Raw genomic sequence first — 16,945 nt, 5'->3', positions numbered from 1 at the left:
TAAAAAGTCAGTATACATTAGCTGTGATTATGATTATGATATTTAAGAATTATTCCATAATCATCTCATTGAATGTATTGTATTGGAATATATGAATTTTTGCTATCCAACAAATTTTCCTTTGGGTTCTACACTAGTTTCTGCTAGATTGTTTCTAAGAATGTCAACCAAAATTGGAGATGCCCTTATGTCCATCTCTAAAAGAATATAAGCCCTGAGAGAGAGAGAGAGCCATAGTCCTATTATATTTTAATATTATTTCTGCCAATAAGATTACTTCAACAGGGGCCAAGTGTTTGTTTTTGAGGAAGACATTTTGTTTTTGACATATGTTAGGGTATTCTTTCCTCCTCTTAGAAAGGGAAAAACTTTGACAATCATAATCATTTTGTTTAAGCTATTAAACAGCCAAGTTTTATATGTCTGGGGCACTGGTTAACCAGAAGGGTTACTAGTCTTTAAATGGAGGAGTATAGGACAGAAGTATACCACAATCTCTGTATTCACTTGACCATAGCTTTTTTTTCTTCTTCTTATCACTCTCTTTTATTTCTACCTGTGATTCTTAGGATGAGCTACTCAGCTCCTCAACTCTGTCCTATGAGTATCTTTTTAATAGTGCCAGCCTTGAGATATTGAACTTTATCAGAATTTTAATTTAGTGAATTTACCTACAGCCCACTGTTTATGCTAAACCAAGTACTCATCTATTCCCCTTAATGAATTATACTTAGTAAGATGTATATGTAGTATCCTAGACATTTTATAGACCATACAATACAAATTAAGCTAAATAAAATTATCCAATTTTTTGTTTTTACCATATGAATTCCTAAATTTGTATGAGAACATCACTTCTTAGCCATTATCTTGCTTACTTGCTCAGTTCCAGCTAGAGAGGTCTCACTCAAATATCTAGAATCTTTTCTTTAGCAGGTTCAGCTAGAAGCACATTTTGTTATGTTGTAGTCCATTAAACATCTCAAAGTAAAAGTCCCTGAATACTAGCATTCTTATTTGTCCTATCTTTCTTAAGTTCTAAGCAGCTAATAGGCATGTAGAATTACCAGAGAAAAATTCTCCCATATATAAAAATCAGGAAGTATAGCCAAATTTCTAAACCAAATCTATAAATCAATTCTTTTATATAATAGCATTGTTCAAGCAAAAGATATTCCTTAAGCTACTAACAGAAATCTTATAATCTAAATTCCCTTGAGGGAAGCCGATGGAGAGAGAATACAGAAGAAAAATAGGTTTTGTGTTTTCATAATCTCCATTTCTATGTACAGATAGAACCTATAAATTTAAAGCACAGGAGAGAATTGTCTCATGAACAGCAAAATTGTGACACAATACTTCTTACATTCTTCCACGGAGTGGCTTCCAAAATAATTCTTTCCGCCATGCACCTCTGGAAACCCTTTCAACTCAGATGTCAACACAACAAAGGGATAAAATTTTAGTTTTATATTATGGACCATTATACTACTACATGTGTTATTTTATAATTTTTTGCTCATGTTTGTGTTTTACACAGTAGATTTTGAGTTTCTTGAGTGCAGAAGCATACGTTTTATTGTTCTTTTAATTTCTATTGTTTCCCACAAGGCCAAACATAAAGTACACCAGCAGTCACTGATGCACCAATAAACTGAATCTTTAAAAACAAAAAAAATAAGTCCCCATTTGTTATGTTTGCCAATTCCCATGGTGTAAATATTCTCATTATGAGTGGTTTCAAGCTACTAATATGACATCACTGAATGCAGAGTTGGAAAGAGATGCAGACAAGATCTTGAAGCTCATGTGCACCAGCTCTGGCACACTGCTGCCCCCAGTGTTTGTGAGATATGTGGGATGTTTCTATCTATCACCACTTTTCCAGTGGGAATAAAATTGATGTGACTCCCTTCAGGTTTCTATCTCCATTTACCTCTGAATTTTCTTTACTATTTTATGCAACTAAAGTTTTGTTTTTTTTTTTTTAAAAGCAAAAATTTTAAAAGCCTCTTAAATCAATAGAGTTACCATAAGTCACTTTTTAGGAACCAAACATTTTTGGTATCGTTCTGTATTACTAAGTATAAGCTAAGAAACATGAATTCTTTACATTGGTTCTTTGGTTGGTTAAGGGAGCCATGTAGATTCTCCATGGCATTTGTGAAACCTCTGAAGTTCTATGAAAAATAATGTGATGTGTTTATTTGTGAAGAAGGTCCATGGATTTCATTAGATTACTAAGGGACGATGTGCAGAAAAAGGTTCAAAACCTATGCCCTATGCTTCCTGGTAAGCTACTTGATGATATTTTCTAGTTCTCCAAAGTTCCCGTTCCCTGTAATAAATTAACAAATGTGCCTCATGTCTGAAGCTTTTCTTTGTAGTGTTCAACATTAGATAATGATTTCACACGTCATGGCATAGCTATTGCTACCTTTTTTATTATGGGTTATCCATGAAGAAAACAAGCTAAAGCATATTTTAAGAAGGTTACCAAAACTTTTGAAGACATGGTATGGATTCATGAAGATTCAGCGCTTACTATTGATTTCATAACATTTCTCCTAGATGCCTTTGATAGAGAATGTAATACAGTGGTGAGGAGCAGGGCATCTGAGACACAGCGCACCTGGGTTCAAATTTCAACCCTGCCTCATGATAGTCATATGGCCTTTGGTGACCTAGATATCTCTATACCTGTCTCTTCATCTGTAACATATAATTAATACTATTATTTATTTCATTGTGCTATTTTAAAAAAATAAGTGGAATAGGTCTTAAAAGCAGTTAGTATAGTAGAGCACCTAGCATGAAACAAAGAGTCAATAAATGATAGTTTCTATGAGTATTATTTTTGTTATTTCATTATTATTTCCCTAACTAAGCTGTAAAAGTCTTGGGGGGACATATCATACTTATATTTTATAACTGAAAATACAAAAATATTTACTAAATACTTATGGAATAAATGAAAAATATGGAAAAAATATCCAATAGGCAGTAACCTACCTACCATGGTTGCTTTTCTACAGTGAAAGTCATTTATACCAAATTTTTCTCAAATTTAATAATCTCTTATTTATTTTGTAAGGAGAAGACTGAGTATAGCCTTGCGGATCTGTTTCGTTTTTACACTATAGATGATGGGGTTGAGCACAGGGGGCAAAAGCAGGTACATGTTGGCCGTCATTGAATGGACCGCTTTGGAGGTTGACTGACCATAGCGATGCACCAAGGACAAGCTCAGCATAGGGATGTAGAAAATAGCAACTGCTCCAATGTGGGAGACACAGGTGCTAAAGACCTTGTGCCGTTCTTCAGGGGAGGCAATGCTGAGGACAGAGTTAATAATTAAGATATAAGACAGAACAATGCATGGTGTATCTATTCCTGTGGTCAGGATTAGATCAATTAATCCACAGATGCTATTAGCCCAAATGTCTGAACATGCTAATTTAATCACATCTGGATGGTAACAGTAGGAGTGAGAAAGGACATTCATTCTGCAGAAATGGAGAGGCTTAAGGAGCAAGAGTAGTGGTACTATCAATACTACAGTACGTATAATCATTAGGATACCCATTTGAATGATTCTGGAATTAGTGAGAATGGTAGTGTACCTCAGAGGATCACAGATTGCCACATAGCGGTCAAAGGCCATGGCCACCAGCACCCCAGATTCCAGGAAAGTGAATCCATGAAGAAAAAACATCTGGACAATGCAGGAATCTAGACTGATTTCACGTGCATCAAACCAGAGGATACCTAATGTTGTTGACATTGTGGAAACAGTCAGGCCCAGATCAGTGGCTGATAGCATGGAGAGGAAATAGTACATGGGTTCATGGAGACTCTGCTTGGTAATGATGGCAAATAGGATCATGCCATTCCCAGAGAGGGCAATGGCGTAGAGACAACAGAAGGGAATGGACATCCAGGTGTGGACAGATTCTAGGCCAGGAATGCCGGTCAGCAAGAAGGTTGGAAATTTAGCTGTTAAGTTGCTTAGGATTTTCATGTTGTCCTGGTTTTGTAGCATTTGTCCTTACAATGCTCATATCCTATAGAAGGAATAAATTAGATTATTGTGTGAAAATATTTAGGCAAATTTTGTTTTGGTCAGGAAAGTTGTCCAAGGTCATATATAAATTCCGCATCATTGAGAAAACTCAAAATTTAATATAATATTCACATATCATTCATAATCAGGGATATTTTTCCCTTAAGTTCAAGGAAAATATGACCATGTGATTTTACACATTTTTATGTTAATTTTTTTTACGTTTATAGAATTTTAAGCTCCATTGGATCATAAGATTCTATGAATAAAGACTTAAGAAAAGTCAGTGCATTCAATTTTGAAAATGTTCTGAGTAAAATGAGTAAGAGAAAGCCACTTAAAAATATCCATGGTTTTGCAGTGACCATGTGGGTGTGAATCTGCAGACACAGATCTCCAGTTTTTTGCCAGTAACATAGGTTTACAAGTTATCACTTTATATGTGTCATTTTAATCCAGTAGTGTGGGTGAACAACCTCAGAGAGTAGATTTACAAGATGAGATCAATGAATACAGAACTCTCTAGAAGTTACTGGAAAGGACTATACACCCTAAAGCAAGATGAGACTGGTTTTATGGGAACCGTAAGAACCAAGAGAGCATGGTGTCATGACTGGGTGTGACATGAATGACAGCTCCAAATTGCCTGAGCAGTCAAGTCTGGGAAGGATTAAAACATTCAAATGCAGCCAAGAGCACATTACTCACCCTGTAAAGAACAGTTGAACATTGAGAACCTGCTATAGTAGTTTGAAGAGTGAATAAAAAAGTAAGTAGTGGAGGTTCAGTGTATTTTATTTCTAGAAACTCGACAGTGAAGGCAAGGATAGAAATAGTGGGACTGCAAATTAGTGCAACCTCTGTGGAAAAGAATTTGGAGATACCTCAGAGAGCTAAAAATAGAAATACCATTTGATCCAGCAATAGCACTATTAGGCATCTACCCAAAAGAGCACAAAACATTCTACGATAAGGACATCTGTACCCGAATGTTTATGGCAGCACAATTCACTATCGCAAGAATGTGGAAACAACCCAAGTGCCCGTCAATCCATGAGTGGATTATCAAAATTTGGTATATGTTCACAATGGAATATTACTCAATCATAAGAAATGACAGTGATCTAGCACCACTTACACTTTTCTGGATTAAACTTGAGCCCATTATCCAAAGTGGGGCACCACAAGAGCAGAAGAACGGGATCCATTTGTACTCACCATCAAATTGGTATTAACTAATCAACACATAAATGCACATATCAGAACAACATCTATTGGATGCTGGGGAAGGGGGAGGGTGGCGGGAGGAGGGGGGAGGAGGGAGGAGGGGACGGGTATTTGTATACACAAGGAGTGCAATGCACACTACCCGAAGGATGGACATATTTGAAACACGGACTTGGGGTGGGGGAACCAAGGGCAACACACATCTGTACCCCCATAATATGCTGAAATAAAAAAAAAAAAAGAAATAGGTCATGACTAAAGAAGGCTTTAAGGTAGATGGAGAAATTTTACAAGATGGGAAAGACTTAGAGAAATGGGTAAGTTCATGAACTAAAATTAAAGATACAGTACATAATGAGAGACTGAAAATGTAGATCGATAGGAATTAATTGATATATAAATCTTTAAGAAAGTACTAGGTGATTGAATATAGAGCATGATAGTAATTAGCTCTCAAAAAGATGAGACTCGTCATTTTCACTGACATGAGAGAGGAAGTGGAACAGGTAGGTCAGAGGAGGGTTATGTGAGGAAATTATTACCCAACATCTGCCTTTTCCTCGGCGAAATATTAGGGGGAAATTTATTGCTGTCCAAGAAGTACAAAGTGATGGGTGAATGCTGATCTGAGGATAAGCTAGAGGTTTTCAGGAGGCAGGGAATGACAGAGGCCGTTGACTCACTAAACAAAAAAATGCTATAAAGCCTTGTTCAATTAAAATTCCAAAATAATTTTTAAATTAATACATTTATATTGTTAAAAACAATTCTGGAAATATTTAAATATTTTAAACATTTAATTTTAATATTTAATTATAAAATTTAAATCTTTAAATTTTAATAGCAATATTTATTATTATAATGTTAGTATTTTTGATCAACCTTTTTAAAATGCTAAATGGCAGAGTGTTAAGTTTAAATTAATGAGAATAAATATCCTGTAATAAGCATACATGTTACCACTCTCTTTATGCTAATTTTCCAGTTTCTTTTTAATATCCAGTTCCATGGGTTTTAATTCAATCTGAGAAAAGCCATTAATATATTTAACTATGAATTATTAGAGGTTGTATATCTATGTGCTATATGAATCCATGAGCACAAAGCAGACCCTAATGTTATTTTCTGTAAATCCATGAGTATTTGTGAATAAGTAACAATCAAAGCACAAAGTATACCCAATGAACATCTCTCTCTACCTTCTTACCAGCTTCATGTGAAAAGAAGAGCCTTCTCTGTGTTTTCTAGCAAAGAAAGAGCAGATTACAGTTCTGGATCCAGGTATTTATAAAGATTCAGCTGTGGAAAGATCAGTATGATTTGGATCTCTCTGGGGACACAAACATTTGAAAGAACAAAATCTTTCTCTCTCTATTTATAAAAATTACAGGGCAGGGGTATGCAATCTCAGAAAGGTTTTAGCTACTAACTCGAATGACCAGTAATCAACAGAAACATTAAATGCAAATAGAAACAAAACAAAACCCAAATCATACATATAAATAGAAAGTTTAGACATCATTCTAGGCACTGGAGAATAGAGAGATGTGTACTGTTGTCTCTGGATAATCAGTATGTGGGCAAGATAGGAAAGCAGACTACTATTCACTGTAATAACATGGTGACAATAATGGGAAAAATTTTGCAACCAGTCTCCAGGCCCCTATGCCTATATTACCACACTGACCTGTAGGGAGAATGGTATGTCTATTCTCAATCCATCTCTGTTCAGCCACTCACTAGGTTTTCCCCAAGAAATGGGTCAGCTCCTGATACATTAATTTGGTCTAATTTTGCTAGTGGCTGGGATCACCATAGGTGGATGATGTGTTTTCATGTGTATATGTTCTTGCTCTGTTATTTGCTGTTTTCCTGCAGTAATAAGTTTAAGGACCTGGACTCCTGGGGAAGTTTGTCCAACCTTGTCAGTATGGGAGGCTGAGCAATGGGTATACTTTGCAGTCTAGCAATTCTAGGTCCATAGGAAAAGAAAAGATCTATATTCAAACCTTGTGTGTCTGCTTTATAAAGAAGCCACCCATTCATGGAGAGAGTCTTGTGTTTGCCTATATATCAGTAAAACCTATAATTTATTCCTCATTTAGCTATTTTTCTTTGATTTATACTACAGATCAGCACAATAGACACCAATGTAAAATCACCCAAAAGGTAAAACTCAAAGCTCATATAAAACAATAGCACAAAAGGTAAAACAAAGCAATAAGGTACTGCCTAACAAGATGAACAGAATAGCATCCTACTTATCAATTTTATCAATCAACATGAATGGTCTGAATGCCCCACTCAAGAGACATAGGATGGCTGAATGACTAAAAGAATATAATCCAAATATCTTCTGTCTCTATGCAACATATCTAACCCACAAGGACTCATACAGACTCAAGGCGAAGGGATGGAAAAAACCACTCCATGCAAATGAACACCAAGAAAAAGCAGACATAGCCATTCTCATATCAGATAAAATTGACTTTAAATCAACAACAGTAAAGAAAAACAAGGATGGTCATTATGTGATGGTAAAGGGAGCAATTCAACAAGAAGACATATAATCTTAAATATTTGTGTACCTAACACAGGAGCACCCAGATTCATAAAGTTAACCCTACTAGTTTTAAGGAGATAAATAACATTATTATAATTGCTGGGACTTCAACACCCCACTAACAGAACTGGGCAAAGCAGAAAATAAATAAAGAAACACTGGACTTGGGAAGGTGGGAGCGGGGAGAAGGGGATGGGTATATTCACACCTAGTGGGTGCAGTGTGCATTGTCTGGGGGATGCGCATGCTTGTAGCTCTGACCCAGGCAGTACGAAGGCAATATATGTAACCTAAACATTTGTAGCCCTGTAATATTCTGAAATTAAAAGAAAGATATTAGAAAAAAAAGAAACACTGGACTTAAATGGACTCTAGAACAAATGGGTCTAACAGACATTTACAGAATATTTTAGGCTGAAATTACTGAATATACATTCTTCTCATCAGCACATGCAACGTTCTCCAAGATTGATCATATCTTAGGCCATAAAACATTGTCTCAAAAAATCCAAAAAAATAGAAATCATATCATGTATCTTCTCAGACTGCAGTAGAATAAAACTAGAAATAAATCACAAGAGAAATGCTCAATTCTGCACAAAGTCATGGAAATTAAACAACCTGTTGCTGAATGACCCCGTTGTTGGGTCAATAATGAAATTAAGATGGAAATCAAAAAATTCTTCAAAATGAAGAACAAAGAGGACACAGGCTATTAAAATCTATGGGATTCAACAAAAGTAGGCCTAAGGGGATAATTCAAAGCCTCAAATGTCTACATCAAAAAGACAGAAACGTCACAGATTAACAATCTAATGACACATCTCAAGGAACTAGAAAAGGAAAAGCAAACCAAACTCAAAGCCAGCAGAATAGAAATAACTAATGTCAGAGCAGAACTAAATGAAATGGAGAATAAAAAAGCAATATGAAAGATCAATGAAACAAAAAGTTGGTTCTTTGTAAAGATAAACAAAACTGATAGACCTTTTACTAGATTACCCATTTTTATTCTTAATGTCTTTTTTATTTTAATACCACAGGTACTCGATTTCAAGATGCCATCAATTACAAGAAACATGTTAATTTGACAATATGTTTTAGGAAAAGAAAAATAGTACAATGATCATATATGTTGATTATCAAATACAATCTTAATTTATATACTTTAAATGTAAAAACAGGTGAATGTTAGATATTAGGAATAAGAAAACTATTATTTTATTGTAAATGAAGAAATGCTAACTTAACTAAATTTTATAATAGCTTCATTAACTACATATATAGAACTTACTTGTCATAATGTAGTCATTATCAATCTTGACTGCACATTAGCATCAAGTGAGAAGCTTTTAAAAAATATGCTGTGCTCACCACAGACTGATTGAATTATCCTGGAACTAAGAAACTTGCGTCCATTGGATTTTGATGTAGAGTAAGAATTGAGAATCACTCAATATGTAAGAGTTCTAGAATAGAATTCCAGGGGATTCTCAACCTGATTTTCCCAATAGCTAGTTGTAATTCCTTGGAAATTTTGATTAACCTCTCTGGATTTCAGTTTCCTCAGATATAAAATGAAGATGAGAAGTAGTAAGAACATTTACTGAACACCTATGCCATGAGATTTAATTATCACCGAGCACATAACTCCTGTAAGTAGACAGTGATGTCCTTACTTCATATGTTAAGAAAATAAGAATCAGAAAAGTTAAAGGACCCTGTCAAATTTTATATAGATAGTGTCAGAGGTAAAATTCAAACACAGATTTGTCTGAAGATCTTAAAATTTTTGCCCAGATAGAAAGTTTTTTAGTTAGGTCATTTCTGAAGTCCTTTTAACATTGATGGCAAAATAAAGAACTTGTCTTGAAATATTTTTAAGTAAACTTTTAATTGAAATATAACATAATTTGTATGAAAATTATAGTTATATAGCTTGAATTTTCACATTTGGACCACCCATGTAACCACCATCCAGATAAAGAAATAGAAAATGAGTAACTCCCAAGAAGCCACCTTTTGAGATCTTTCAACCATTATTTCTCTCTCCTTACATAGGTGATCACTATTCTGACTTCTATTAAAATCAATTAGCTTTGCCTGTTTTTGAACTTTATCTGAATGGAACAGTGCTGTATTTATATTTACATTACGCTTGCCAAGTTCTTTCACAGAGTTGTGTGTAATTATAGTTCTTTCCTTTTTATTGCTATATGATGTTTTACCATATGGCTATAACTAACCTCAATTAACTCATCCATTCTCTTCTTGATGGATATTTGCTGTTTTTTCCAGTTTTGCTTTCTATTGTGAATAATTCTGCTGTGATTATAATTGTCTTTGGCATTCAGAAAACTTGCATGCATTTTCAGTGGTTATATACCTGAGAGTGAAATTTTTGTATCATTGGGTAGGTTTATGCCCAGCTTTAATAGACACGGCCAAGAAGTTTTCCACAGCAATTATGTATAGGCATGTACACTCCCACAGTGTGTGTGGCAGTGCATGGCAGTTCAAGTTAATTCACATCTTTCTCTATTGATGGAATTTATGTTTTTGTTTTATTCTTTCTCATAGGTGTTCACTGGTACTTCACTGGAGTTTTAACTTTAATTTTCTTTATGGCTAGCAAAGTGGAACAACTTTTGGTATATTTTATGCTGTTTGAAAATGCCTTTCCAAGTCTTCTGCCTATATTCTATTGCGTTGTGTTCTTTTATTTCATCCTCACGCTTTTATGTCTTTCATTTCCACATGGATATCCACTAGATGTGGAACCAGTTATTGAGGTAACATTCTTTTGTCATTGTACCATGATATCACTTTTGATAGATGTCATAATGCCTGTCTACAACTGGGTTTCTTTCTAGATTTTCTGTTGGGTCCTGTTTGCCTGTTTTTCTCTTCTTGCACCAACACTACATTGTCTCCATAACATGTTTTGATGCCTGGTGGCATAAGCCTTTCAAGCTTATTTTTTCACTACAGTGCTCTGGCAATTCTGGATCCTTCACCTTTCAATATAAATTTTAGAGTAACTTCCACAGAAAAATCTTCTAGGATGTTGATTGATATTGGATAGGATCTATAGGCCATTTTTGGAAGGACTTACTAATGTGAAATATAGCTTATAATTCATAAACATAATAAATCCATGTATTTATGTATCTAATTTCTCTAACTGATAATTAACAGTTTTTTCCATCAATGTCTTTCACATATTTTGATTCCCAGTTGTATGATTTTTGATCCTATTTTAAATGATATCATGTTAGAACATTATTTTCTAATTAGTTGCTTTTGGTTTATAGAAATACAACTGATATTTTAATACTGTTTTTTATACAGTTATCTTGCTTAATGATACTAACTACTAATAATCATTTATTAATTCATGTCAATTATCTAATGCCATGCCTCTTTGTTCTTTCGGATTATGTATATGCATAGTCATGTCATCCGTGAATAATTTGTTTTATTTTCTTTTCCTTTACACTGCTGAGGTCTTTTACTTTTCTTGCCTCATTGCACTTCTTAAGTTCTCTGACATAAAGCTAAGTAGAAGAGGTGATGGTAGGCATTATCGTCCTGTAACCAGATTCAGAGGCAATAGTTTCTAAGTATGATTTTTGAAGTGGAAGTTTCTATCTATTCCTTATTTACTAAGTTAATATGAATATCAATTGAAATCCATTAATTTTTTTCATATGGAGAATAACATAGTTTGTCTCTTTATTTTTATTAATGTAATAAAATGCATTGAATGATTTTTAAATATTCTTACTATTTTTGATATTTTGTTTGAGGTTTTTACCTCTATGTTGATGAGAGATTTGATTTTAACTTTTCTTATTTCGTCATATCCTTTCAAGGTTTTGCGGCATTACAAAATAAGTGTTCTTTTTTTCCCCATCCTTGGAAGAGCCCATAAAATTAGAATTTTTTATTTCCTTTTTTACCTCTTTTTCCCTTACGTTCTTGGAAGAATTCACTAGTGAACACCCTTGGAACTTAGTACTTTTTTGCAGAAAACTTTTTGAATTAAACTTTTAATTTCTTTCTTCCTTACATTACTTTTGCTAAATACTGTTTTGAGGAAAATGTCAGATTTCATCTAAGTTGTCAAATTTATTATTATAATGTTATTCAATATATTCTATTTTTAAAAAATTTTAATGTAAACTTTAAAAAATAGCTCTAACATGCATACAGGAAAATGCACAACTCATGAGTGTTCAGCTTAATGAATCTTAACAAACTGAACAGATTCGTTAACCAGCACCCAGCTCAAAACACAGAGTATTACTATCATTTCCTTTCCAAGTCAAAACCTCCACAGCAGCAACCAGTTTCCTAAATTTAACAGCATATTTTTCCAGTGACTAAATTCTGTGTAAATTTAACTAAACAATATATATATTTTTGTATCTTGAACCTTTAACTCAATATTGAATTGAGTTATTGTATATTCATCCATGTTGTTGTGTGTAGTAGTTTTTTTTCATTGTCATCATTGCATAGAATTTCATTTATGGGTAGACATCAACTTATTTGTTCTACTATTTGATAATGATTTGATTTTTATTTTTCAATTTGGAGTTATTACAAATAATGTTACAAACTTTCTCACGTATTCCTTTTGATAATCATGTGAATACATTTCTGTTGCGTTTTACCGAGAGCTAAAATACCTAGTTCATAAGGTATTCAGATTTAACAGATATCACCAAAAAAGTTTGGATATAGATATATCAAATAACCTACCCATGAGTAGTGCATGAGAATTTTAGTCACTTTGCATCCTTACCAACACTTGGTGTTGTCTCTAATTTTAGCCATTCTGGTATATGTGCAGTGATTTTGCGTTATGTTTTCAATTTGCATTTCCTTCATGAATAATAAAGTTGGGCACATTTTCATATGTGTATTGAACATGGAAATATCTTCTTTTGTAAAGTTCTTGTTAAAAATTTTAATCTGTTTTTCCTCAAGATTATCTGCCATTTTCTTAATGATGAGTTGAATGGTATCTCTCAAAAAGATAAGCCCAATTCCTAACCCTAGGTACCTGTGAATATAACCTTATTTGGAAAAGGAGTCTTTGAAGACCTAATTAAGGTAAAGATCTCAAGATGAGATTATTCTTGACTAAGGAGGTGGGACTTAAATCCAATAGCAAGTGTCCTTTTAAGAGACGGAAGAGGAGAAGGCCATGTGAAGACAGAGCAGAGATTGGCATTATGCAGCCACAAGCCAAGAAACTCTCAAGCCATCAGAAGCTGGAAGAGGCAAGAAAGGATTCTCCACTAGAGCATTTGGAGAGAGTGTGGCCCTATTGACAACTTGATTTCATACTCTGGCCTCTAGAACTGAGTGAATAAATATAATTTGTTTTAAACCACCAAGTTTGTGGTAATTTTTTAAGGAAATTCTAGGAACCTAATACAGGCACATAGCATAATTTTTTTTTCAATTTAATTTTTATTTTAATTGACAAATAGATACACATATTTATGGGGTAAAATGTGACATTTCAGTGTAATAACAATGTATTGTATATTCCAAGATAGCTAGAAGAGATTTTGAATGTGGTCCCATAGCATCAATTCTGCCAGAGTCACAGCCCATCCAGATTCCAGGGGAGGTAACATAGATTTCACCTCTTGATGGACAGGTGTCGATGTTGCATTATAAGAAAGGCATGTGGGTTGATACATATTAGTGTGTCGATCTCTGGAAAATGCAATCAGCTATTGCATCCCTCTAGTAAGGTGGCCAACCATCCCAATTTTCCCAGAACTGTTACTGAAAGTCTCACATTTTAAGAAACATTTTAATTCTGGGAAACAGGGATGGCTGTTCACTGTACTAGTTGGAAAAAAAAATAAAAAAAGGTTCATCTTCTTTTCCAAGAACTCCAAATCTCTCATCTCATTATAGTATAAGCTTGACATTCAAGATCTTGTCCCCAAAATCACATCTACATGAGGATGAAAGTTTATAGCTAAGGTTCCTTAGGCATGGATCATTTATTACTATTTCTTTTGATCTGTATACCTATTGTCACTGCCTCATTAGCTAAAAGGTGACTCAGGAGATAAATTACCAATATTTTGTTCATCTTTTAGATTTAGTGTGTATTTCTGATTAGCTAATAATTATTTTCTTTCTGGTAATAGACTTTACCTATATGCCTTTTAAAATTCCCAGTTATTATACACAATATCAGCCAGATTCCATTCTTTTATTATCATTTTAATAATTATCATTTTAAATCCCTAATGGCTATGCATGAAACCTTCAGTACACACAACTCCTTTACCAAATATTTTTCCTTCCCAATTCTGCAAGTTGATTGTGATGTTAAACAAACAGCTTCTTGAGGTGGCAAATAACTGAGGCAAGAGATAACCATAACTAGCACCAGATAGAGTTCTCTGAACTTCACTAAAAATTGCAAGATCATTCCCTGCTCCCTTGGGATTTGTTTTTACAATGTCTTAGTATCCTTTACTTTCTAATAGCTCTGTTCAGGAACATGTCTCTGGTTCAGGGGCTCCAACCCACTGGGGAGGCACTAGGGTTTTACATGGGGAAATCTTGCTCAGATGACAATCCCCTGCCTAGTGGGCAAAAAGGACTTTAATTTTTTTTTTTTTTTCCCTCAAAGTCCTCTCTCTCCTCCAGCCCCCATGGACTTGGGGAAATAAATGAGGATCCTTGGGCTTCAATATAAAGCTCCAGCTGAGGATTACTTGTGTCTTCTCTTCACCCCTGGGTGTGTGTGGAAGTGCAGGGCCCTAGAACAGGTAAGGGCTGCTGCAGATCCAGGCTCCTCGGAAGATGAGAGCTGAGACTCAAGAAAGAAGAAAGCAAATAGAGATACTTCCTGCTTTCTGGGTTTGATTCTAGCAGGAGGGACAGTTGTTTGTGCAAATAGGAATAACTGACAACTCAGAATTTGGGTTTTTTTGCTTCTTTGTTTTGTTTTGTTTTTGAGACATGGCCTCACTCTGTCCACACAGACTGGAGTGCAGTGGTGGGATCATAGCTCACTGCAGCCTGAAACTCCTGGGCTCAAGTGATTCTCCTGCCTCAGCCTCCCAATTGGCTGGGACTATAGGCATGCGTCACCATGCTAGACTAATTTTATTTTATTTTATTGTAGAGACAGGGTCTCACCCCATTGCCCAGGTTGGTCTTAAGCTCCTGGCCTTAAGAGATCCCCTGCCTTGGCCTGCCAAAGAGCTAGGATTATAGGTGCGAGCCAAGTACAGGTCCAACTCAGAATTCAACGCCAATCCTCTTTTGAAAATCTTGGGGACTTTGCCTGGTTCTTGTCTCTGACTCCTGTAATTGATGAAAACACAGTGAGCCTTCCATGAGAGTTGGATGGGATCTTTAGACAGGCTGCCACTGTGTCAACCCATTTTTCTCCCTCAGTTTATCCATCAATTCAAGGTGATAAGACCTGCTGATTCTTTTTCACTAAAATTGTTGTGATATAGGATGAGGCAGTTTTGTGAGTGTGAAAAGTACATTAGAAGCCAAATGACTGAATCAGTGAGGACTATTGGATTTTTCTCTCCTTAGGCTGGCTGCGCAGGAGGAGGAGGAAGAGGACATGTTCAGCAGACTTTCAGGCACAGACAGATTTGGAATTTGGTTCTCCTGAGCAGGGTGGGTGCTCAGTGAAGGTGGCTACTGCCTCAGCAGCTCACCATGCCTTGTCTCAGCAACGCCAAGTCTGAGTTCCCAATCTTCCTCCTCACAGGCTTCCCTGGGCTGGAGGCCTTCCACATCTGGATCTCGATTTCCTTCTTCCTTCTGAGCACAGTCGCTCTCTTAGGGAACAGCATGATCCTGTTAGCGGTGATTCTGGAGCCCAGTCTCCATGAGCCCATGTACTATTTTCTCTTCATGCTGTCTACCACTGACCTGGGGCTGACCCTCTCCACAATGCCTGCAACTCTCGGTGTCCTCTGGTTCAATGCCTGTGAAATCACCCTAGATGCTTGTATCATCCAGCTCTTTTTCCTCCACAGCTCGGGCTTTATGGAATCCTCAGTACTGATGGTCATGGCTTTCAACCACTTTGTTGCCATCTGCAGACCCCTCAGATATGCTACTATCCTGACTGACTCCAGGATGCTAAAGATTGATGTAGCAATTGTCCTTAGAATGTTGATCAGCCTCTGTCCAACCCTCTTTCTCATTAAGAGGCTGTCATTTTGCAAAATCAGTGTCCTTCCCCATTCTTATTGCTTCCACCCCGATGTGCTTAAGGTTGCATGTTCTGATTCAAGGGTGAACAGTTACAGAGGCTTAGCTGTTCTAATTCTGGTCACAGGGATAGATACACCATGTATTGTCCTCTCCTACATCCTAATCATCCGCTTTGTCCTAAACATCACCTCCTCAGAGGGATGGAGTAAGGCCTTCAGCACTTGTGGCTCCCACATTGGGGCTGTGGCAGTCTTCTACGTTCCCTGGTTTGTGCTTTCAGTTGTCCATAGATTTTTCCATAAGGCTCCACCGTATGTCCACCCACTATTATCCAACCTCCATTTCCTTGGCTCCCCTGTGCTTAACCCCATCATTTATAGTGTGAAGACGAAACAAATCTGCAGAGCTATCCTCAAGGTCTTCCAAAAAACGTCAAAAAAGATTTGATGGGAGTTGCTCTTCCTACTGGGATCTACCTGATCCAACTGTACTATCTGATGCTTTTTCTCCAAGGCCAACCCATATTTCTTCTCTAACAACAAAACAATAGCAGCAACGATGTTCACTAAGTACCCACTAAATTCAAGTTCTGCTTTCGGCTCCTTTAAGTACACGTTTTCTTTTATTTTGCTTGAACTGCGGTTCTTTGAAATGGGTAACCATAATTGCAATTTACAAATGAAGAAATTAAGAAACTAGAATATAAAATGACTTGTTTAAGATAAAAAATATAGAGTTTGAATCCAGTCTAATGACTCAAAATCCCATGTTCTTCCTGGTTACCATGCTTTCTCTAAGTGCAGAAGATACAATTAATGCCACTATTTAAGGATACCTGGGTGTTCAATTCCGTTTCCTAAATA

General features: G+C 35.7%; 1 protein-coding gene and 1 pseudogene across 1 annotated transcript; one reads left to right on the top strand and one right to left on the bottom strand.

The window, feature by feature from the left end:
• Positions 1-3,082: 3,082 nt before the first annotated feature.
• On the bottom strand, positions 3,083-4,042 carry LOC105811457 (olfactory receptor 51F1). The gene has a single exon (XM_012645651.1). The coding sequence runs from the start codon at positions 4,040-4,042 to the stop codon at positions 3,083-3,085; it is 960 nt and encodes a 319-aa protein (XP_012501105.1).
• Positions 4,043-15,578: 11,536 nt separating this feature from the next.
• LOC105811472 lies at positions 15,579-16,462 on the top strand (annotated as a pseudogene).
• Positions 16,463-16,945: the final 483 nt, after the last annotated feature.

This window comes from Propithecus coquereli, unplaced genomic scaffold (assembly GCF_000956105.1).
Source record: "Propithecus coquereli isolate 6110/MARCELLA unplaced genomic scaffold, Pcoq_1.0 Scaffold235, whole genome shotgun sequence".
In the NCBI taxonomy this organism is placed as follows: Eukaryota; Metazoa; Chordata; class Mammalia; order Primates; family Indriidae; genus Propithecus; species Propithecus coquereli.
Note: the sequence above shows the minus strand (reverse complement) of the source record. Positions and strands in the feature narration are given on the sequence as shown.